The following is a 23,989-nucleotide window of genomic DNA, read 5'->3' as shown; positions in this document are numbered from 1 at the left end:
ACAAAACAGCATAACATTCAAACAATGAGTGACCAGTGGTTAGAGAATGTCAAAGAATACTCCTACCCTTTTCATTTAAGAATCACAGAAAAGAGACCTACAACCAGGCAGGAGACCTATTTGGCCAGAATCACATTCAGGAAAGCAGTCTGTGGTCATCTCATTTATTAACCTTCCTAGTCAGACTGCAGCTTTCAGCAAAAGAAGGAAAGAAGGTAAGTGGGCATCATCCTTACGGGGAAGGGCTGGTGCTAGAAGTCTTGTGGGAAGCTCAGGGGCTCACCTTGTCAGAAACAGAACCACTGGCTGGGAGTGAGCCTTGGGAGAGATCAGAATTAGAGGCTGAAGCACAAATGACCAATCTACCAGGTCAGAACCTGGGAGGCAGACGGAAGACATGCTGACCGGAAGCACAGCTACCTGATCATCCTCTCCTGAACCCTCCTGATCTTTGTAGCCCCCAAATGACAACACAATTACGAATATACACAGACACAACACTTCACTGGGTATAAAACTTCTCCGCCGGGATCGCACCACTGCACTCCAGCCTGGGGCAACAAGAATGAAACTCCATTTCAAAAAAAAAAACTTCTCGGCTGGGTGCAGTGGCTCACACCTCTAATCCCAGCACTTTGGGAGGCCAAGGTGGGCAGGGGGGATCACGAGGTCAGGAGTTCAAGACCAGCCTGGCTAACGTGGTGAAACCCCATCTCTACTAAAAATACAAAAATGAGCCAGGCATGGTGGCACGCGTCTGTAATCCCAGCTACTCAGGAGGCTCAGGCAGGAGAATCGCTTGAGCCCAGGAGGCGAAGGTTGCAGTGAGCCGAGATCATGCCACTGCACCCTAGCCTGGGCAACAGAGCAAGACTCCATCTTTAAAAAAAAAAACTCATAAGCAGCAGCAGCAGCAGCAGGAGCCTTAATGGTCATATCTGAAAAGACCCCTGCTTCTCTGCGCCCTGCAAAACATGAGGCTGTCTCCTCTGTAGATAGGTGGAGGAGGAGGTGAGACCTGTGAGCCATCTTTTCCAGGTCCTCAGGAACCTCGCAAGTGAGTTTTCCCAAGGGAACCCCAAGAATTATACAGAAATGCAAAACTCTGAGATTTGGGTCTTTGTTAAAATTTAACTTTAATAAGTTTTTAACTATTTCACTATGGTTCATAAATCTGTAAAGTTCCTGGACGCTGTAATAAAAGACAAATCACAGTCCAAAAACACTATCAATCCAAACTCAATCTTTACAGCCAGATTCCTACGTAGTATTAATACTGGAATTCAGATCACATAAAGAAGCAGTCAATTTCTCATTCAAGTAATAATAATTTTGTATTAGCTTGGTCTTCTAAAAACCTGACAGCTGTAAAAATCAGAGCTGGGCAATCTACGGCAAAACTAGACAGGAAAAAGAAGAAAGTGAGGTCGTGGGAGAGGGTGAACTCAGCACCAGTGCAGGTGCCTGACAACAACCAAAAGTGAGGAAGACAACCTGCCCGGAGCTGCATTTCCCACACCATCCACTGAACGAAGCCAGGGCTCCTCGGAGAAATGACTGATCTAAGAATGGGCAGGAAATGCACCTACCAATGAATCTTATAGTGTCAGAAAGTAAGAAAGAGCTGAATGTCCCCCTGCCTCCAAAAAACCCAAAAAAAACTACACTGATGGGGCGTGTCAAAGGGACATAGAAGCCCATGGAAAACTGGAACAATCCAGGCAACAAAATAAAGTAGTGTTGTGTTACAACCCAAAATATTAAATAAATACCCATGAATGCATACTGATATAAATGATGGAATAACTAAACAGGATATGCAAACCATCCCCTGTGCAGAAGTTCCAAAGTAATTTATGTAGACGCCCCACCCTTATGCAGTGAAGAACTCCCTGCCCCTTCAATGACTTTCTTCCGAGGACAGTACGGAAAGGGGAGAAAAAAGCAACTTTACCGTGGAGAAAGAAACCTGATGAACACAACCTCAGCCAGGTGGTCAAGGTCAGCATCAACTGCGGTAAGTCACACGGATGGTATGTCCCTGGGCTGTGATGAGAATGGCACACTGCCTCTGAGACCTTCTTCCCAGAGACACACTACCCCAGCCTGACCACAGGAGACACATCAGACAAATCCCAACGGTGGGACCTCCTACGACATCTCTGACCAGTGTTCCTTACAACTGTCATGGTCATGGAAAACAAGGGTAAGTCTGAGAAATGGTCATGGCCAAGTAAAGTCTGAAGACTAAATGTAACGTGATATCCTAGCGATGGACTCCTGGAACAGAAAAAGGACAATAGGTAAAAACTAAGGAAATCCAAATAAGGCACAGACTTTAGTTGTTGGTGGTGGGTTGGTTGGTTGTTTTTAAAGTAAGATAGAAATAGTGAATAGTTAAAGAGAACTGGCCAAGCATGATGGCTCACGCCTATAATCCCAGCACGTTGGGAGGCCAAAAGCTCACAAGTTTGAGACCAGCCTGGACAACATGGCAAAACTCCATCTCTACAAAAAACACAAAATTTACATGGGCGTGGTGGAGCACACCTATAGTCCCAGCTACTCCAGAGGCTGGAGTGGAAGGATGGCTTGAGCCCTGGAGGCAGAGGCTGCAGTGAGTATGTTCGTGCCATTGCACTTCAGCCTGGGCGACAGAGCCAGACCTTGTCTCAAAAAAAAAAAAAAAAAAAAAAAAAAAGAGGAGAACCTGGGAGTGTGAAAATGCAGGGGGAGCCGGGATGAGATGTTGTGTACTATAATCCTTTTACTTCCAAAGAATATTGGTGAAAAGCAACCTAAAAAAAGAAGTAATTCCTACAGTGTTTAACAGCTCTGGATATGTAGATATTGGCTTTCCATGTTCTCCTCTCACCAGTAAACTGCCTCAAGGTCAGCGACTAATCAAAATGATGTAGCAACTTTTAAACCATAGGTTATTAGAAACACAATTTTCAGGCCGGGTTTGGTGGCTCACGCCTGTAGTCCCAGCACTTTCAGAGGCTGAGGCAGGTAGACCGCTTGAGACCAGGAGTTCAAGACCAGACTGGCCAACATGGTGAAACCCTGTCTATACTAAAAATACAAAAATTGGCCGGCCATGGTGTCACGCACCTGTAATCTCAGCTACTCGGGAGGCTGAGGCACGAGAACTGCTTGAACTCTGGAGTCGGAGGTTGCAGTGAGCGAAGACCGTGCCACTACACTCCAGCCTGGGTGACAGAGTGAGACCGAGTCTCAAAAAAAAAAAAAAAAAAGAAAAAATAGAATTTCAAAAGTTTGCATTCTCTATGATTTCTGCATGCAAAATCATTGAGATGATCTTCCACGACTACAGCCAGCCCCAGTCTGTGGCCGGAGATGATAAATGATTTATTTGATTTATCTTTTTGGCCAATGGTAGACAACACAACAACTGGATCACTGATCACTTAATATATGAAATAACAGCTTATTAAAAAACAATAGGTCCCTCCTAAGAATTTGGTTATAGGGGTCACAAGGAAAGAAATTATTTCTCTCTCTCTCTCCATCCTTCAGGTATCGTCTAACAGTGCTAGCCTTTCCTTCCACAACAGCAATATAACTGGGTTTTCAATTCTAAAAATTAACACCCATAAATAGGAACTACCGTTTCCCTTTAAAATATAGCCACGTGTACATTTAGCTTTTTTTAATCATGGTAAAACACACAAACATAAAATTTACCATCTTAACCGTATACATTAATTTTTTTTTTTTTTTGAGACAAGGTCTCGCTAGGTTGTCTAGGCTGGCATGCAGTGGTGTGATCTCGGCTCACTGCAGCCTCCCCTTCCCAGGCTCAAGCCATTCCTCTCACCTCAGACTCCCAAGTAGCTGGGACTACAGGTGCACACCACCACACCTGACTAATTTTTATATTTTTGTAGATACAAGGTCTCACTATGTTGCCCAGGCTGGTCCCAAACCCCTGAGCTGAAGCAATTCACCTGCCTCGGCCTCCCAAAGTGCCGTGATTACAGGCATGAACCACCATGGCCAGCCGCATACAATTTTTATATGAAGAACATATTGAACGATAAAAGCAAAAAGGCCACCTATTATTACCAAGGGAGGACATGCAGGGGAAGTTTTAAAAAATTAGTTCAACTGTTCCCAATGTATGCTGAAAATTTCTTAAATCTCTAAAGGGCAATCTATAAATGCACACATTGTCCACGGTTTAAACTTCAGACTTCTGATTTTTTAAAACTGTATTCAGTAAACACCCCCACATCAAACCACGGTCACTTCACTTCAGAGAGGTTCAAATCTGGTTTTTGTTTTTCTTGAGATATCTAGTTCAAGTGCCTTGCGGGTATTTACAATCAGATATCCCACAACCATTTCAGCTTTCTTAAACTAACTTCGTCATCTCTTACTCAATATCAGACTCCTCTCTTTCAATACCACTATTTTCTCAAACTAAGAATTTCACCTCCAATTCTTCTCCCTGGGCCCTGCCCGCTTCCCTGGCGCTGTTTTGCAGCTGCACCCTCATTCTCTTTATAATCGCTGTCAGTCCTCTATTTTGACCATCTCATCTCACACCGAGACCAATGCTCTGTTCTCCCTGTCTCCAGCCTCTCATTCAGAATTTCCAGATAAATCTTTCTAAAATTCCTTTTAATTATAGCTATCACTCCTCCTATTAAAAATCCTGGAATCACCTTCCAAATTAAGTCCAAACTCCTTGGCCTCACACCAAATTCCCAATACAATCTGCCCCCAACCATGAGCTGCTGCGGTTCCGCATGTGTTTTTCGCAGGCCCAGCTTTCCTTCTTGGTTTGCCCTTCTGGATAGCCTCTGACCTGGAATGCCTCCCCCAACACACACTTATCTCCATTAGCCAAGTATGAAGAACTCATTCTTCAGGTTCTACTGAAGGAAGAGCCTCAATTTCCTCATCTTCCAAAAGGGGAACTAATAGTTAACAGCCGTATCACAGGGTTATTCTACAAATGGAAACAAGTAACATGGAAAACGCCAAGCACACAGACATTAAAAGGCTATTTTCTTCCTTTATTTATTCTAAAAATTAAATGGGAAAAACTAAATTAATATTCTTGAGAAGAGAAAGTGAAGAAGTTGTGAGGTGATGATGGTATGATCAGAGGAAAAAGAAAAATGAGGGGATTCTTGGGTACTTCGCAGAGTGCTGGCACCGGTTCCCTAGTGCATTTCATTCACTTTCAAAAGCACAGCCTTTCTCCTAATGTGGATGTACCTCCAGTCCTACTCTAGGTATTGGCCACTAGAAGGATCACTTGGGGCCAGGTGTGGTGGCTCACCCCTATAATCCCAGCACTTTGGGAAGCCGAGGCAGGTGGATCACCTGAGGTCGGGAGTTCGAGACCAGCCTGACCAACATGGAGAAACCCTGTCTCTACTAAAAATACAAAATTAGCTGGGTGTGGTGGCACATGCCTGTAATCCCAGCTACTCGAGAGGCTGAGGCAGGAGAATCGCTTGAACCTGGGAGGTGGAAGCTGCAGTGAGTCGAGATTGCGCCATTGCACTCCAGCCTGGGCAACAAGAACAAACCTCCATCTCAAAAAAAAAGGAGAAGGGTCACCTGGAGCTCAGAAATGAAAAAGAATGCACAGGTTTCTCTTAAAAGGCAGCAAAATGATCACGCCACTGCAAGCCAGTCTGGGGCAACAGCGGGAGACCCTATCTCAAAAAAAAGGGCAACAAAATTTCATCAATCCACAAAACATCTCAGCATTTCTGGGTCCCCTGTGACTCTTGCTTTTGACTTTGAGACTTGTGTCTTCCCCATCAAGCACTAACCAAAGATGGGCTATGATCTCAACCGCCCCCGTCTAACCCTGCCCACCCCACACCTCCACACCATGCTGACACAGACAACACCGCTGCACAGGGTCGGGCTCACAGACCAGGCCCCACAGAGAGCAGAGCACTGGGATGCGCAGCCACAATGTGACATGAGCCAGGAACCCCAAACCATAGCAGTGGTCCCCAAGCCCCGAAACAAACACTCTAAGAGAAGCTGGAGGAGAACAGGCATGGAGAAACTGCTGTTAGAGAGAAGACAAAGAGGAAGTGGGCTAAGAAGTCCTCACCATGCTGTTAACGTGTCTACTCCTAGCTGTCCAGTTCTCTGGAAGGGAGGCAGCCTCAGGGAGGCTGGGTGACAGAGTGAGACCACTGAGATCCTCAGGGAGGGGAGCCAGTGGGCACCCACTGGCCAGGCCACCAGCAAGTCAGCACTAGCCAGGCAGGCTGTGAGAGCAGGGTGGGGTGCGAAGCCAACAAAGAAATCCTGGAGCTCCAGATGAGATGGGGACAAGGTTCTCCAGGAGCAGCCAGGATGATGAGGCCAGTACCCATTCGGGACAATCCTTAGGCCACGCTAACTGGTGACTCCACCCCCGCAGGTGCACTCATTGTCACTTGTAATAGGTACTGTTGTCTGCTTGTGTATTTGTCTTCTCTCCCTCACTGGTTTAGAGTTCCAGATTCCACTTTGCAAAATTACCCACACCAGTGCTCTCCAAAGAGCAGGTGCTGGCTAAAGAGCAAATGCATCATAGTAAAATACATTAAGTGACTAAAAGTCCTATCTATTTTCACACAGCCCACAGCCTCTACTTCTGAACCAAGAAGATATCGGAGGGGCCTGGACTCAGCTCCCCAAGGCAACTCCTCTGCACAATGGCTCTACAGACGCTTGAAAACTGCCAGAAGCCAAGCACAGTGGCTCACACCTGTAATCCCACTTTGGGAGGCTGAGGCGGGAGGACTGAGGTCAGCAGTTCAAGACCAACCTGGCCAACACAGCTAGACTCCGTCTCTAAAAAAGAAAAAAAGAAAAGTGCTAGACCGACTGATCTGTGTGCTTTAAAGAGGCGAGTGGCATGGTATGTGAACTGTATCTCAATAATGGTTACCAAAAACAATATGCTGTGAGAATGGAGTCAAAGCCAAGGTGAGGCATCAACAAAGTTTGGGGAAGAGGAGGAGGACAGGAAGGGGCAGGTGACCGCCAGGTCACGAAGCTCCGTCCTAAGGTCTGGTAGGAGGCTGCCATGGAGGTGGGGACGGTCAGTCCTAGAGCTGCAGAGACACCCAGGCCTTGGACCCAGCAAAGGAAGCAGGGAGCGGGGCAGGGCTGGAAACAGGGAGCCCCCGACCCTGCATCAGCTGGGGAAGCTAGGGAGAAGGGAGAGGAGAATCTCTGGGCTATCAAAGCCGTGGAAGCTCAGGGTTCAGGGCCACAGGGTGAGCATGAGACAGAAACCAGAACAGAGAGCCTGACCTCCATTTCCTCCAGCCCTACAGCCTAAATAAAGCCAAGTTTATCCCCCAGGCAGAAGCATGGACAAGTCTCCTAGGAAAACAAAAGCTCCAGTGAAAAGATTCCGGATGCTGACTGCTGCGATCCTCTGATGAGTCCAGCTCCACGAGGAATCACAGAGAAGCCCCTGGAGGACAGGCCGCAGCTGTGCAGACAGAGCTCCCGGGCAGCTCTCCACAGCCTCATCCCTAAACAATCACCAGATGCATGGGAAAACCGCTAGACAAAAAGAGATCCGAATCAAAACAAAAATCAAAAATAAAGAGGACAGAGATGCTACAAGGAGAGGAAGAAAAGAATATATGTACAATTAGTATCCTCAGAGAAAAATGGACAGGAAGTTATGAAGGAACTTTTGGAAATTATAAATATTAATAACTGAAATGAAAGATAAAATAGGTGAAACAACAGAGTCAAGGAAATCATGATCACTCCCCAAGAGTATAACTAGAAAATAAAGACAGACGATAGGAGAGAAAAGGTATGAAAATTAAAAGTTCAATCCAGCTGGTCCAAAATCTGACTAAAAAGAGTGTTTCAGGCTGGGCACAGTGGCTCACGCCTGTCATCCCAGCACATTGGGAGGCCGAGGCGGGCAGATCATGAAGTTGAGAGATTGAGACCACCCTGGTCAACATGGTGGAACCCTGTCTCTACTAAAAATACAAAAATAAGCTGGGCGCGGTGGCACGCACCTGTAGTCTCAGCTACTCGGGAGGTTGAGGCAGCAGAATCGCTTGAACCCGGGAGGCGGAGGTTGCAGTGAGTCAAGATAGCGCCACTGCACTCCAGCCTGGCGACAGAGCAAGACTCCATCTCAAAAAAAATAAATAAATAAATAAAATGTTTCAGAAAGGGAAAATGTAAAGAGGACATTATTACAGAAATAACACACGAACATCTCCCAAGACAAAAGGAGACAATCCAATTGAAAGGGCCTCATTAGGCTGCCAGAAAAATAGAGGATGCCAAGTTAAATCTGAATTTCAGAAAAACAAATCATCTTGTAGTGTAAGGATGTTCCACTGTTTATCTGAGCATCTTGTATTTTTTATTTGCTAAGTCTGACAACTCTCTACCTCTGCTGGCCCAGTACAAGAGGTGGAAAGAAGTCCACACTGGAGTGAAATTACAGAGCTCCAAAAAGCGAAGCAGCAGAACCAACAATCACACAGACTCGCTGTGTCCGGACTCTATTTTAAGAGGCTTGCCGCTGTGAGCGCATGGATCCCCACAGCAATCTACCCGCACTCAGCACCTGTGCCTCCAGACAAGGGGGGCTCTGCCCCAGCCTGCGTGGTAGACAACCCATTTCTCTCCAGCGCTGAAAGCCAGAGACTATGCTTCTCAGTCTCATGGGAAAGTTTTGTTTCATTCCCTTTTAATTTTGGAAACTGGCTGAACAAGAAGGAATTCTGGGAGAGACAGGTGAGTGGGGAAGCGGGGGCATGTATGTGCAGATCACAGCCCCTGCCCTGGGGTACCAGAGAAAAAGTGGGTGTCTAGGCAGGACAGGCTCCCTGATTTCCCCAGCACAGATGGTACAGTTTTGGGGAGGTGCTTAGAAGTGCCTGGAAATCAGAGAATCAAGGTGTGAGGGAATACGATAAAATCACCCTAGATGGAGACAGGCTCCTGGGAAGCTTGAGCTGCCAAGACTACACCTGGGATCAGCGGGTCTAGCGCAGCATCCACGCTGGGCTGCCGGGGCAGACGCCGGGGCCTGGCTCAGGGCTGGTCCAAGTGTGAGGCTGTCTGTTAGACTCTGGTCTTCAGGGAGAGTAGGCTGCAAGGCCCTGGGTGAACACAGGGGCCAGGCCATAGACAGAGCTAGATTTGAACGCTTTAAATATTTAGGCATATCATACGTACCTTGTAAATATTTAAATATACCTTTTAAATATTTAGCCACCTGGTCTCCATTAGTACTCTTGCCCCAGGCCCTACAAACATTAAAGGTAGGCCTCGGAGCCATTATGATGATTGTGGTGATTATTCCTATTCTATAAGACACAGAAGTTTAAGTGTCTTGCTCAAGGACATGTGGCTAGTGAGCAAGGGGATTCTGCCTCCACAGTCCAGGCCTGTCACCTTCTCTCTGACCACACACAGTCAGCAGGTACTATCTCAAATGAACAAGTCCAAGTTTAGCGGTGTAAGCACATTATTTAGAAATAACAGAACAAACCAAAAAACTCAAATTCACTGCCTAAGGGAATTATGATGTAAAGTACTATTTTTTTATCTACGTACATGTATTACTTTGACAAAGAATTTTAAATTGTTGAAAGGAGGTAAGTAATAATCTTTATTCATTTATTTATTTACTTATTTATTTTTGAGACAGAGTCCCACTGCTTTGTCACCCAAGGTGGAGTGCAGTAGCATGGTCTCGGCTCACTGCAACCTCCGCCTCTGAATTCAAGCGATTATCCCGCCTCAGCCTCCTAACTAGCTGAGATTACAGGCGCCTGCCACTACTTCTGGCTAATTTTCGTATTAGAGATGGGGTTTCGCCATGTTGGCCAGGCTCATCTCAAACTCCTGATCTCAGGTGATCCACCTGCCTCGGGCTCCCTAAGTGCTGGGATTACAGGCGTGAGCCACCGCGCCCAGCCAATCTTAACTTTACATCTCTTCCCTCGATGTAAATAACTTAAAAATTGCTCTGCTCTTCAAGTCTCATTCCTCCAGAACAGAAAATATACTCATCATTTTTCCTAATGCCAATCTGTCGTGATAACTAATCCTAAGGTTGTTGCTGCATTTAGCGCATTCTCAAAACTGTTTACAGTGAAATACAGCAAATTCTATTATTTGTCAGAAAATGTTCCATAATTGAAAACCCAAAAACAGTCATTTTAGATTGCAAAATCAGGTTTCATGTATATGTCGAAAGTATTATTCAGTGTATTTTTCTTTTTTAGGTCTTTTTCCCCCCAACCTCAATGCATTTAGAAGAACCTTGCTCAGTCCAAGTTAAAAATAAAGGGAAGGCAGCAGGGGGAGCTTTAAGTATTCAACTACTTTATATTCCAAAAAGCTACAAAACTTACAAAATTATGTTCTTAATGCAGAAACAGAGCAACTGTTCAGTCAAACTGACCATATCTAAGAGCACACACACCTAATGAAATGTTCATAACAATCCCCCCCACCCCTGCTAACCAAGACCAGAATCAAAGAGAAATTCCAACCCTGAGAATATTTTGTGAATCTGTTCAAGCCCTGGGGGAAAAACAGAAAGAGAAGAGAAAAAAGCTTACACCCTAAGACTAGACCCCAGAACAAAACCACAGCCCTTTGAAGAGCGCAGTCCTTACAGCCCTTCATGCCTCTACCTCGCTGGGCTGCCTGCTTGCAAATGCATGGTCACATGGGACAGGGATCTTGTCTCCCTACTTATTTTGCCGATTTATCTTCATCTGCTCCATTTGTCAGCCTAGGCTATCTTCCTCCTGTCTAAAGCCCCTGAAAACACCTCCCTCTACTGATTAATCCTTCCGATCGACTGGTCTTTTCAGTATTTATGTCCGTCATGTGGTGGTGTTGTTTTACTTAATAAATACCTCTACAGAAAGATCTGAGGTGGTTTATAAGAAGAGAAACATAAATAAGGCCCAAATAGGGTACAGAGGGAGAGGAATAAAAAAGCTGTACCTCTTTGTTATACCTTGATAAACAGATAGATGAGTGGGCGGATGGACAGACGGATGGGTGGATGAACAGATGGACAGATGCATATGGCTGAAGACATCCCAAGCATGTGCAGCAGCCTCTTTCCCCACCTTCCCAGCCCAGACATGGGTGGTGGCTTGACTGGGTCACAGCAGATTGGCCAGATAAAAACTGCTGCACTTACTTGAAGTGCCTAGAATAGGCAAATTAAGAGACAGGAAGTAGAAGAGAAGTTACCACAAGCAGGAGGAAGGTGAGAAGGGAGAGTTATTTATTTGGTTCAGAGCTTTTTTTCAAGGTGATGAAAAAGTTTTACCAAGGGTAACATATTTCATCTCACTGAACTGTACACTTATGGTTAAGATGACAAATATTATGTATATTTTACTCAAAAAACAAACAACAACAACAAAAAACACACACTGCTAGATTTAACAGGGAAGAAAGTTACACTGCATTGAAAAGCAAGGATCTGGCTGGGTGACGCCCGTAATCTCAACACTTTGGGAGGCTGAGGTGGGAAGATCGCTTGAGGCCAAAAGTTTAAGACCAGCCTGGGCAACAGAGTGAGACCTCATTCTATTTTAAAAATTTAAAGTTAGTGAGGCATGGTGGCATGTACCTGTGGGTCTCAGCTACTTGGGAGGCTAAGGTAGGAGAACTGTTTGAGCCCAGGAGCTCAAGGCTGCTAGTGAGCTACGATCATGCCACTGCAGTACAGCCTCGTCGACAGAGTGAGACCGTCTCAAAAAAAAAAGTGAAGATTTGAGAAATGCACTGTATTCTAATGTCTGGCACCCCTTGTGATACCTTTAGGGAAATGGGCTGATAAATACCAGCAACATGCTAGCAACCTTTAGCAACAAGGAGTGTGAGAGGAGGGGAGCCCCGGTTTTTAGCCTTTGCCCATTTCTGTGACTTAGATCCTCCCACTGGGATACATTTCAAGCTACTAACAAGATGTCCTGGTGGAGCTGGGAAGAGACACGTACGATATAGACTGGCAGCCAGCCTCAGCCAGCTCCAACAGGCAGGCACGTCCATCACTGTCTCCCAGAATGTTTATAGACATTAGGAACAAAGGAGATCTTAGGGTCAAATGGTTAAACAAAGTTTAAACTGGTTTCTTTGCCACAAGAGTTCCCCAAATCTTTATCCCCAACCCACTTTGAGAGCTTTAATATATTAAAGCACATTTTGAATCGCCAAGAAGGGCTAGAGCATAAAATATTTATCAAATCTATCTGACCTCTGGACTCTCTTTTCCCTAACAGCATCTGGGAGGTGTACGTGCCCTTTTGGGAAATACTGCCTTAAAGACACACGTCTGTTCCTTTGCAGCCAAATGTGAGACAGAGGCTGCAAGCATCTAGAAGACGACGTAGCTACTGCTCAGTGGAGGGCCACCAATACCATCTGTGACTGGCACCCTGGCAGAAAACTGAAGTTGGGCAAGCCGATTTAGGTCAAACTTTAGCAACAATTTACACAGAAAAGCCCAATTAGAGCCTCTGCCAATGGCTCTGTGCCACAGGGATGGGGGAAAAGAAGGAGAATGGCTCAGGCACAATTTCTTTTGGCTTTTCCTGTGGGATAGTAACTTTTCTCTGAGTTCCACAATGCTTTTCCTTCTAAACTACAGAGACAAGGCCTATGTTGCCCAGGCTGGTCTTAAACTTCTGGGCTCACATGATCCTCCTGCCTTAGCCTTCCATGTGCTGGGACTACAGGCCACCATGTCCAGCTCCCAAAATGTTCATGTACATTAATCTCTAAATATTCCAAGTAGACAACAACATTAACCTAGAAAATATGCTAAAATATCTAGAAAAATTGACAGGGTAGTTTGTTCGTAAAATGCGAAGTAGTGCCTGAAAATCGAGGATGGCATCAAGTCTAATGAAAACAAGGTGCATAAAAGGAAGATCAAGACCACACAAAAGGCAAATGATTAATTACTTCCTTAGGGAAGAATAAGGAGGTCAATATTCATAAAGCCTAGCAAATTAATACCCACAACAAGCCATAGTTTACTGGATTTGATTAGTAAGAACATCCTTTTCACTTATTCCATTATTTAAACTCTTCCTAGACCAAGGAAAGTCTATTTTCTTTTTTTTTGAGATGGAGTCTCGCTGTTGTCACCCAGGCTGGAGTGCAGTGGTGCAATCTCAGCTCACAGCAACCTCTGCCTCCCAGGTTCAAGCGATTCTCCTGCCTCAGCTTACCGAGTAGCTGGGATTGCAGGCACATACCACCACACCCGGCTAACTTTTTTGTATTTTCAGTAGAGATGGGGTTTCACCATGTTGGCCGGGCTGGTCTCGAACTCCTGACCTCAAGTTATCTGCTCACCTCGGCCTCCCAAAGTGCTAGGATTACAAACATGAGCCACCACGCCCGGCTGGAAAGTCTACTTTCAATGGCAAGATGAAAATCATATATTTATGCTCCTGTGCATAAATGCTCTGAAGAATGTAAGACAAGTGACAGGCCATAAGGAAAGGCCACAGCAATCTACCACAAAGTTACTCCAACACAGAAATGATGCCAGGCACATCTCTTCCTTCTCTCCGTAGTTTGAGTCTAGAACCAGAAGAACATGGTGGTTCTTCTGTCTCACCACCAGACAGTAAATACAGGACAAGCAAAGAGCCACAATCAGCCCAGTGAGGAGATTCAGGAACCACCCAGCTGATCCAGTTAGGTAAAAACGAGTCACCATTCTACCTCCATGTAACCACTGCTCTCTCTGGCTTGTACCCACCAGAAGCAAAAGGCAAACCTTTAAATATCAAAATATCAAGCCAACCATTTCACAGGTGACAAGTTAGCTCTCAAGCAGTCCTAACAGATCAATACAATAAACATGTGGGTCCAAAATTCACAGAGCTTCCCAATTATCTCATTTCTTTCTTTTTTTTTTTTTTTTGAGACAGAGTCTTGCTTTGTCGCCCAGACTGAAGTGCAGTGACGTGATAACGAGTCACTGTGGTCTCAACCTCCCGGGCTCAAGCGATCCTCCCCACCTCAGCCTTCCGAGGAGCTGGGATTACAGGCATGAGCCACCACACCCGGCTAATATTTGATATTTTGTAGTGACAGGGTTTCGCCACAGCCACGTTGCCCAAGCTGGGCAAGCGATCCACCCATCTCAGCCTCCCAAAGTGCTGGGATTACAGGTGTGAGCCGCCACGCCAGGCACCAGGCAACTAGTTATCTCATTTCTAAAAGCAAACTATTAACATAATAATAGCAAGAGATTCACTGATTTCTAAATCAACTCAGACACTTCTAATTATTCTTTTTTTATTCTTTAAAGTACATAACGCCCTTAATCCCAGCACTTCGGCAGGCCGAGGCGGGCGGCTCACCTGAGGTCAGGAGTTCAAGACCAGCCTGGCCAACACATGAAACCCCACCTCTGCTAAAAATGCAAAAATTAGCTGAATGTGGTGGCACACGCCTGTAATCCCAGCTACTCGGGAGGCTGAGGCAGAATCGCTTGGTCCTGGGAGGCTGAGGCTGCAGTGAGCTGAAATCACACCATTGCACTCCAGCCTGGGCGACAGAGCAAGATTCCATCTCAAAAAAAAGAAAGTACAAATCAGAAATTGCTGAGTTGATAATCTGGAGTACCGGACTTGCTCTCAGTTAATTGACAAGCATTCCTTGGGACTGTCTTTGCAGAGTACTACCGAAACTGCAGTCGCAGATATCATCATTTCACCCACCAGCAGCAGCAAACTGAATTCTCTTGTATGAGTTCTACTGCAGTGATGATGGTTCCCCTCCTGTCTCTGCCACACCCCCACTTGGGGAACCTTCAGCCAACAGAACCTCTTAGATTCGAAATCTCTACACAAACATTGCTTCTGCATCACAACTGCTCAAACTTGAATGCCAAACTAGCATCGTTGTGAAGCGCTTTATTTAGACAACAGGCTGCCCTTTGTTCAAATGGACCTCTTTCATTCCTGGATTTTATTGTAAGAGTATTATGTGCTCTTTGCCAATGCTCTAACACCCAGAAGTATAAGCAACAGAAACCAAAGGCCTCTGGGAGGCCTCCTCACCAGAGATCAACTGGTAACATTTGGGATACAGATTTCTAAATGCATACATAAGCATAAATATACATACACATATATAGGCATTTTCACACTCAGCAATATATCACAGATATTGTTCCAGGTCTACGGGGCTTCCATCAAATCAGACACTCCGTGTCAATTCAACAGTGTTTTCAAGAGTACCCTTTAAATTTAGATTGTGATATTCTCCAAAGAGAGTTTAAAGCCAAAGCAAGTAACCACAAAAACAACCTTTCTTCATAAATTCTTACAAAAATAAGAACTCTTATTAAACAAAAAAAGAAAAAAACCCTTTGAGACACAGTGTTGTGTTTCACTCTTTTGCTTTAAAATCCTGAAGACATATGTTTAACTCACGATAAAATGAAAGATGAGAGAAATGGAGACATTAAAATAATTTACTCATGCTCTTATCCATCAAGATACTATATATTCTTGATTTCACAGTAAACCAGCCTTGCTTATGGGTGAGTGGGGGCTGGTATTTTAGCACTTTTACTTTCATTTTCCTAAAGGATCTTGGCCTGAAGGGAATGTTCTATTCCAAATAATAAACTACTTCCCCCAACTCAAGGTAAACGTGAACCCAGGAGTTTATCCAGCTTTAGGAGGGAGGACAGACTGGCATAAGCTGGCACTTAGTATCACACCAGGGTGGGAAAGAGGATGGCACATTCAACAACAAAACGAGGGCTGGTCAGAACAGAGAAGGTTAACCAACTTTCTAAGAGATCCTTAGTCAAACTCATTATAAATAAATTCCTATTTTAGGTAAAAAGCTTAAAACACATGCAAGAACACAGACCAAAACCAACAGTAAAAAGTCTTTTTAATCACACTTACAAAGCGTGATCCATTTTACCTGATTTTTTAAATGTTCATAAGTACAAGCATCCCAGGTTTCATTCATTCATTCATTTTTGAGACAGTTTCTCTGTGTCACCCAGACTGGAGTGCAGTGACATGATCTCGGCTCACTGCAACCTCTGCCTCCTGGGTTCAGGCGATTCTCGTGCCTCAGCCACCCAAGTAGCTAGGATGACAGGCGTGCGCCACGATGCCCAGATAATTTTTGTATTTTTAGTAGAGATAGGGTTTCGCCATGTTGGCCAAGCCTGTCTCAAACTCCTGGCCTCAAGTGATCTACCCACTTCAGCCTCCGAAAGTGCTGGGATTACAGGCGTGAGCCACCAGGCCAGGCCTCCAGGTTCCTTTTAAGAGGAAAGAGAGAGGCCGGGCGCAGTGGCTCATGCCTGTGATCCCAGCACTTTGGGAGGCCGAGGCAGGCAGATCACAAGATCAAGGGATCGAGATCATCCTGGCTAACATGGTGAAATCCCGTCTCTACTAAAAATTACAAAAAATTAGCCAGGCATGGTGGCACACGTCTGTAGTCCTAGCTACTCGGGAGGCTGAGGCAGGAGAATCGCTTGAACCCGGCTAGCCCGAGATGGTGGCATGTGTGTAATTCCTGCTACTCAGGAGGCTGAGGTGGGAGGATCGCTTGAACCCAGGAGGTCGAGGCTGCAGTGAGCTATGATAGCATCACTGCACCCCAGCCTGGATGACAGAAGCCCCGTATCTAAAAAAATAGTTTAAGAAGGAAAAAAAAAAAGGAAGGAGAGGAACCATTTACCTACCGGGAAGAAGAGGTGGAGAGGTCTGAGGAAGAGGAAGAGGTGGAGTGGAGGGGGAGGAAGAAGAAGCTAGAGGGCAGGATGAAGAAAAAGAATGGGAGAGGGAACAGACTGGGCATACAGAGTCACATTACAGTGACTGGTGAGAATACAGGTAGTACTTAATAAGTAATTCACATATCCTTCCTTACTTTTTAAATTTCTCAAAAAAAAAATGGGGGGCGGTTAGTGCGAGGACAGAGGGAAAAGAATTCCTGTAACAGAGCAATGTGGGGTCACTGGGATTTTGGCAAGGAGATACCAGGTACAGTTTAAGGTTTAAAAAAAAGAAAAAAACCCAGAAGTCATTAAGGAGATAATGATGGAACCACCTTTATATCAAAAAAAGAATAAGGATCAAACTGGAGTCAAAGGCACAATAACGGCCCTCTAGGTACAAGAAAAGCAAATATTTAGATAAACCCAGGTTGTAACAGTTAAGTACTAACCAGGGTACTTAATTTTACTTAAGAGTTTTATATGTGTGTATATATATATACACACACTATATATATGTATGTGTATATATACACGTATATATGTACTATATATACACGTATATATACGTGTGTATATATAATACACGTGTATATATATGTACATATATACGTGTGTGTATATATATACGTGTGTATATATATATATACGTGTGTATATATATATACGTGATATATATATATACGTGTGTATATATATATATATACGTGTGTGTATATATATATATATACACACACTATATATATATAAAACTCTTATACATATATAACGTGTATACATATATATATATTTTCCTCCCCAGGCTGGAGTGCAGTGTCAAAATCTCGGCTCACTGCAACCCCAACCTCCTGAGTTCAAGTGATTCTCCTGCCTCAGCCTCCCAAGTAGCTGGGATTACAAGTGTGTGCCACCATGCCCAGCTAATTATTATTATTATTATTATTTTTAAACATAGTCTCACCATCTCCCAGGCTGGAGTGCAGTGGCGCGATCTCGGCTCACCACAACCTCCACCTCCCGGGTTCAAACGATTCTCCTGCCTCAGCCTCCTGAGTAGCTGGGACTACAGGTGCATGCCACCACACCTGGCTAATTTTTTATTTTTAGTAGAGGCAGGGTTTCACCATGTTGGCCAGGTTGGTCTCGAACTCCTGACCTCAGGTGATCCTGCCTTGGCCTCCCAAAGTGCTGGGATTACAGGCGTGAGCCACCGCACCTAGCCAAATTTTGGGGTTTTTTTGTTTTTTGTTTTGAGATGGAATCACAGTCTGTCACCCAGGCTGGAGTGCAGTGGCGTGATCTCAGCTCACCGCAACCTCCACCTCTCGGGTTCAAGAGAGTCTTCTGCCTCAGCCTCCCGAGTAGCTGGGATAATTTTTGTATTTTTAGTAGAGAGGCGGTTTCACCATATTGGCCAGGCTGGTCTCAAACTCCTGACCTCAAGTGATCCGCCTGTCTCAGCCTCCCAAAGTGCTGGGATTACAGGCATGAGCCACCACACCCGGCCAAGAGTTTGTATTTCTTAAACACCCACTCCACTTTTGGAAAAATATCCTTTTAAGTAGAAAGTACAAGTTAATGTAAGTGCTATTTTCTTACTAACTGTATTTTACAGAAAAAGTACAAGTACATGGATATGTGTTATATGGCTCAAGAAAGACAACCTGATAAATTTCAGGTACACCTGGAACAAGCATCCCTCTTTATTTGTGGCAGTTACCTGGAAACAGGAAGCGCCCAAGGAGGGTTTATTCACCTCTATCTAGCTAACTTCAGAGCTTTTTAACTCTATGTGTTAACTACTTGGGCATACATATCTAAAATGCTTGGAAAAGAGAGAGAAATAAAATCACAGAAAGAGATAACATGATTTGTAAGGGGTTTGGGGGAGAAGTACACTGAATATTCTAAATCTGAAATGCTCCAAAATCCTAAACTTTTTGAGTGCCGAATTAACACTCAAATGCTCATTTGGAACTTTCAAATTTTGATTTTTAGACTTGAGATGCTCAACTGGTGAGTATAATGTAAATATTCCAAAATCTGGAATAAAAAAACCTAAATGCTGGTCCCAAGCATTACGGATAAGAGATACTCAGCCTGTATAAATTTTATATATATATATATATATATATATATATATATATATTTTTTTTTTTTTTTTTTTTTTTTTTTTTTTGCCTTCCTTGGAGACAGAGTTTCGCTCTTGTCGCTCAGGCTGGAGTGCAATGGTGTGATCTTGGCTCACTGCAACCTCCGCCTCCCAGGTTCAAGTGATTCTCCTGCCTCAGCCTCCCAAGTAGCTGGGGTTACAGGCGTGCGTCACCACACCCAGCTAATTTTTTGTATTTTTGTAGAGACAGGGTTTCACCATGTTGGCCAGGCTGCTCTTGACCTCCTGACCTCAGGTGATCCACCCGCCTTGGCCTCCCAAAATGTTGGGATTACAGGCGTGAGCCACTGCACCCGGCCATATTTTCATTTCTAAAAAGAAAACTTACAAGGAAAATATCTGATTTTATATTTATAAAATTAGAAAACGTGACATTGTACATTCTAAGTGATTCTTTACTTTCACATGGAGTTAACGGATTTAATATTTGACTGATTTGCAGTTTGCTAAAATCACATGAAAGTTCCAAAATGCTCAATTTTCCTCTATTAATGAACTATCTAAAAGTTTTATGCTGTCTGCCTATATAAAATAAAATACTCATGATGATTGTGGTTTATTATTCAACTGAGTAAATTCCTTTAAAATATATTAAGTTTTCATAATTTAGATTAGAGCATAATCCCAGAAAATCCTTAAAGATATGAAGTTCTGCTCCTTCCATTTTCTGAGAACTAGAATAGGAGAGCAGTTAGAAATAATTTATGAACGCAAAGCTCTAACCTAATAAAAAGATGTTTGGGGAGGGCTCCTTTAATTCCGCAGGAAAAGCCACTGGCATATTATTTCTGCTCCCCTCCGCCCCGGGGGACGCAGGGATAAAGCAGCTTTCACAAAGCCCGGCTGCCTCAGTCACTTCCTCAGGAAGTGGCACTGACCGCAGCTCGCCCCGACTCGGTGTGGTCTCCAGCCTTCAGATAGGCCCTAGGATTGGGAAGAGGACACTAACCACAACCAGCAATACTGCCTAGTCCTGCATGACGGTCCCTCCTGTGAGCGTGGGGGTTCTGTTTTGGTTTGTGGTTTTGTGTTAAGCCCAGGTGGAAGATGACAGGTCACACAATGATGCATCAGACTACCCATTTTCTTTCTTCCCCTCTTCTCCCACCAGACCACCCAACTGACCCCAAACACATGAGAGGCAGAGGGGTGCATCACCCTGGAAGTAAATATGCATCGAACAATAACCAAATTAAGCAACTCCAGCCAATTCACATGACCAGTGTTTTCTTTTTCTTGCTCAAAAGTCAAAAATAGAATTGTGCTGACTTGCTGTGAGCGTGAAGGTTCTTGAACAGTGGAATATCTACGTACTGAATATATAAAGCCTCCAAAAATACCTGCCCCATGTTTCTCTTCAGAAAACAAAATGTACATTTAAAGGGCAAGACTGCCCTCAGATTAGCATTTCAAAACCGTGGTTCTGCACAGAAAAATTCAAACACATAAGAGTTTACTAAATACCAAACCACTGCAGGAGACCAGAAGGCCTGGGTGCTGCCCAGGGCCCCTCGGGGCCCCTACACAACTGTGTTATGGAATAAGCCACCTAACAATGCTATCGGAACTCCATCATCTGCCTGTGTTCCCTCAGGATGTTCTTCATTTCATCGTCAGGAAAGCCTTAGGAACCAGGTAATTTACCGGAGCTGACCATCCCTGCAGGTATCTGGTAAAGGACAAGTGAAAATGAGCTCTGGGCAGGGCTTCCCCAGGAACCTACTGAGATTACAAGCTAATGAAAGAACATCTCCAACTAAGGAGATTAGTACAGGATAGTCTCTCTCTAATAGCATACCCACAACCAATAAATTCTCAAAATCCATATAGAAAAAACCTACTCTTCCCCTAGTTATTCCTAAAGAAAAATGGGCAAGGCCTCTATGTGCTATATCTGGATGACATGTTATTGATCTCAGGGCACAGGGGCAATGTTTTAAACCACAGAAATAAAATCTCCCAAATTGAGGATCACATATACAAAGACGTTTGGTGCAGAGTTATTTGTAACACAGCAAAGCACCAGAAATCATATACATATCCATGACAATGGTACACAAACAATTATGTAATAATCATGGTACATCCTTTATTTTTCAAATTGTGGTAAAAATACACATAGCATAAAATTTACCATGGTAACCATATCTAAATGCACAGTTCAACAGTGTTAAGTGCGTTCACATCGTTTTTGGCACATTCCTTTTTTATGGAGTACCATGCCCTGATTAAAAGTAAGGTTAGAGTCACTAAGTACTGAAGCGGAACAATCAAGATTGAACATTAAGTTAAAAAAAAAAAATCAGGTCACAAAACAATACATACACTACCCTAAAATAAAATAAGCATATGTTTTTATATTTAAGCATATAGACATGTAAAATTCCTAGATACATAAAATTGAATGAAAGAGCCAGGTGCGGTGGCTCACGCCTGTAATCTCAGCACTTTGGGAGGCCAAGGCAGAAGGATCACTTGAGGCCAGGAGTTCGAGACCAGCCTGGCCAATGTGGTAAAACCCTAACTCTACTAAAAAAATACAAAAATTAGCTGGGCGTGGTGGCACACACCTGTAGTCCCAGCTACTCAGGAGGCTGAGGCAGGAGAATTGCTTGAACCTGGGAGGCGGAGGCTGCAGAGAGCTGAGATGGCGCCACTACACACCAGCTGGGATGACAGAACGAGACTCCGTCTCAAAAAAAATAAATAAATAAATAAAGTAAAATTCATTGAAAGGCTCAGAAGGATGCCACCACAGATCCGGACCCCCAGCTTTAAAAGGCTATGAAACGGGGTGAGAGAAATTTTGAGCTTTTACTCTCTACTTCCAACTTTTTTTTTTCTTTTTTTGAGACATTGTCTCGACCCAGGCTGGAGTGCGATGATGCAGATTTCAGCTCACTGCAACCTCCGCCTCCCAGGTTCCAGTGATTCTCCTGCCTCAGCCTCCTGAGTAGCTGGGATTACAGGCGCCTGCCACCACGCCCAGCTAATTTTTGTATTTTTAGTAGAGATGGGGTTTCACCATATTGGCCAGGCTGGTCTCAATCTACTGACCTCAAGTAATTCACCCACCTTGGCCTCCCAAAATGCTGGGATTACAGGCGTGAGCCACTGTGCCCGGTCCCAACTGTATTCTTCTAACACTAAAAAGAATTTTTTCAAAATTCATCCACGTAAGTGTAGGTTTGCATTTTCAAAATCTCATACGTGCACAAAAGGCAGGAGGTGGAAATTTAAATTTCCCGCAAACTTTGAAGGTCATAATGTATATCTGTAAATGAAGATAATAACAAATTTCCTACAATCATCAATCCTGGCAATTCTGTCAAAGGTACTTTTGTACAAGCTCTGTTTTCCACTGGCTATACATTCTTTTAACTTAAAAAAAAAAAAAACAACACCCAGCCGAGCGCTGTGGCTCACGCCTGTAATTCCAGCACTTTGGGAGGCCGAAGCGGGCGGATCACCTGAGGTTGGGAGTTCGAGACCAGCCTGACCAACATGGAGAAACTCCGTCTCTACTAAAAATACAAAAATTAGCCAGGCATGGTGGCGCATGCCTGCAATCCCAGCTACTCGGGAGGCTGAGGCAAGAGAATCGCTTGAACCTGGGAGGCGGAGGCTGCGGTGAGCCATAATCATGCCATTGAACTCTAGCCTAGGCAACAAGAGTGAAACTCCATGTCAAAAAAAACAAAAAACAAAAAATAAAAAACCCTTGTACTGGTGGCTTACTAATTCATCAGTGAGTTTACAGAAATACTGAAAGGGTCTAGGCTAAACCTGTCACTTTTAATAAACTTCAGGAAAATCCATGATAACTTTCGCTTCCAACGGGTTATTCAAATAGCTTCACAATGAGAAAACAGGAAAAAATTTATAAATTTCTTTACTGTTTAGATACAAACTGCCTTTTTTTCCCTTAATGAAGCATGTTTGATGAATTTTAATATTTCAAAACTAAGAAGTTACTTATCTGTGTGAATACAAGTAACAAGGGATTCCTGGTTTAGGAGGAAAACTCATACCAACTTTAGAAACATTCCTTTGGCATTTTGTAAGTACCATGTTTTTTAGTAGCATCTCTAAAAACTGTAGCTTCAAAATATTGATTTCCTACATTAGAAGTGATGTTTTGAGTATAGAAAAAGAATAACTTCAAAGTAATTTTCCTTTGTCACCTAAATAAGCCTTCTACATTTTTGTGCGTAAGTCGTAAATCCTGCACAGAAGCTTTTGTCCCTGAAATGCTCCGAACTATCAGCAATAGTCGCTGCTTCTTCTCATTTACTTTGTCAATTAAAAAAAATTTTTTTTGAGATGGAGTCTCACTTTGTCACCCAGGCTAGAGTGCAGTGGCACAATCTTGGCTCACTGCAACCTCCACCTCCCAGGTTCAAGCGATTCTCCTGCCTCAGCCCTCCAAGTAGCTGGGATTACAGGAGCGCGCCAGCACACCCAGCTAATTTTTGTACTTTTTAGTAGAGACGGGGTTTCACCATATTGACCAGGCTGGTCTTGAACTCCTGACCTCAGGTGATCTGCCCGCCTTGGCCTCCCAAAGTGCTAGGATTACAGGTGTAAGCCACTGTGCCCGGCCAAATTTTTAAATTTTAAGCACTAAATTTAAAATATTAATATTTGCAAACACTTTTTGAGACTTCCAGCATTAAAAAACATGGAAGAGAAAATTAGTAGCTGAAGGTAACGTACTTCTCTGGGGATTTTACAGGTCCACGAGGCTGACTGGCTTGCTTCCCTCAACAGAGGTCTGTCTTTTGCAATTTTCATCCCCTGAGGTTTTGAAGTATGGTTCTTACTACAAGGCTTCAAGTCAGTGGCTCTCCACTGGGGTGACCTATCACCAATTATATTTAGCAATGTCCAGAGACATTTTGGTTGTTCTAACTCAGGGGAGGAGGCATGCTATTGGCATATAGTGGGTAGAGGTCAAGGATACTGCTAAACATCCTAAGACACACAGGACAGCCCTCCCCACAATCAAGAATTATCCAGCCCTAAAT

The 23,989-nt window shown here is 44.0% G+C and overlaps 1 protein-coding gene across 17 annotated transcripts in view; it reads right to left on the bottom strand.

The window, feature by feature from the left end:
- ZNF532 (zinc finger protein 532) overlaps positions 1 to 23,989 on the bottom strand; it is a 124,764-nt gene that overhangs the window by 77,729 nt on the left and 23,046 nt on the right. For 10 of the 17 annotated variants that reach the window (XM_063653766.1, XM_054460845.2, XM_063653763.1 and 7 more), the window contains one exon: positions 11,018 to 11,215. The exons of 5 other annotated variants lie outside the window; for them this stretch is intronic. In XM_063653766.1, the coding sequence (XP_063509836.1) occupies positions 11,018 to 11,087 (70 nt within the window). In that variant the 5' untranslated portion in view covers positions 11,088 to 11,215. Of the gene's footprint in view, positions 1 to 3,114; positions 3,237 to 8,039; positions 8,136 to 11,017; positions 11,216 to 23,989 lie in introns of those variants that run through there. 2 more of the 17 variants (XM_063653773.1, XM_063653775.1) reach the window with 2 other exon arrangements.

This window comes from Pongo pygmaeus, chromosome 17 (genome assembly GCF_028885625.2).
Source record: "Pongo pygmaeus isolate AG05252 chromosome 17, NHGRI_mPonPyg2-v2.0_pri, whole genome shotgun sequence".
Classification (NCBI taxonomy): Eukaryota; Metazoa; Chordata; class Mammalia; order Primates; family Hominidae; genus Pongo; species Pongo pygmaeus.
This window is presented reverse-complemented; position numbering and strand designations above follow the sequence as displayed.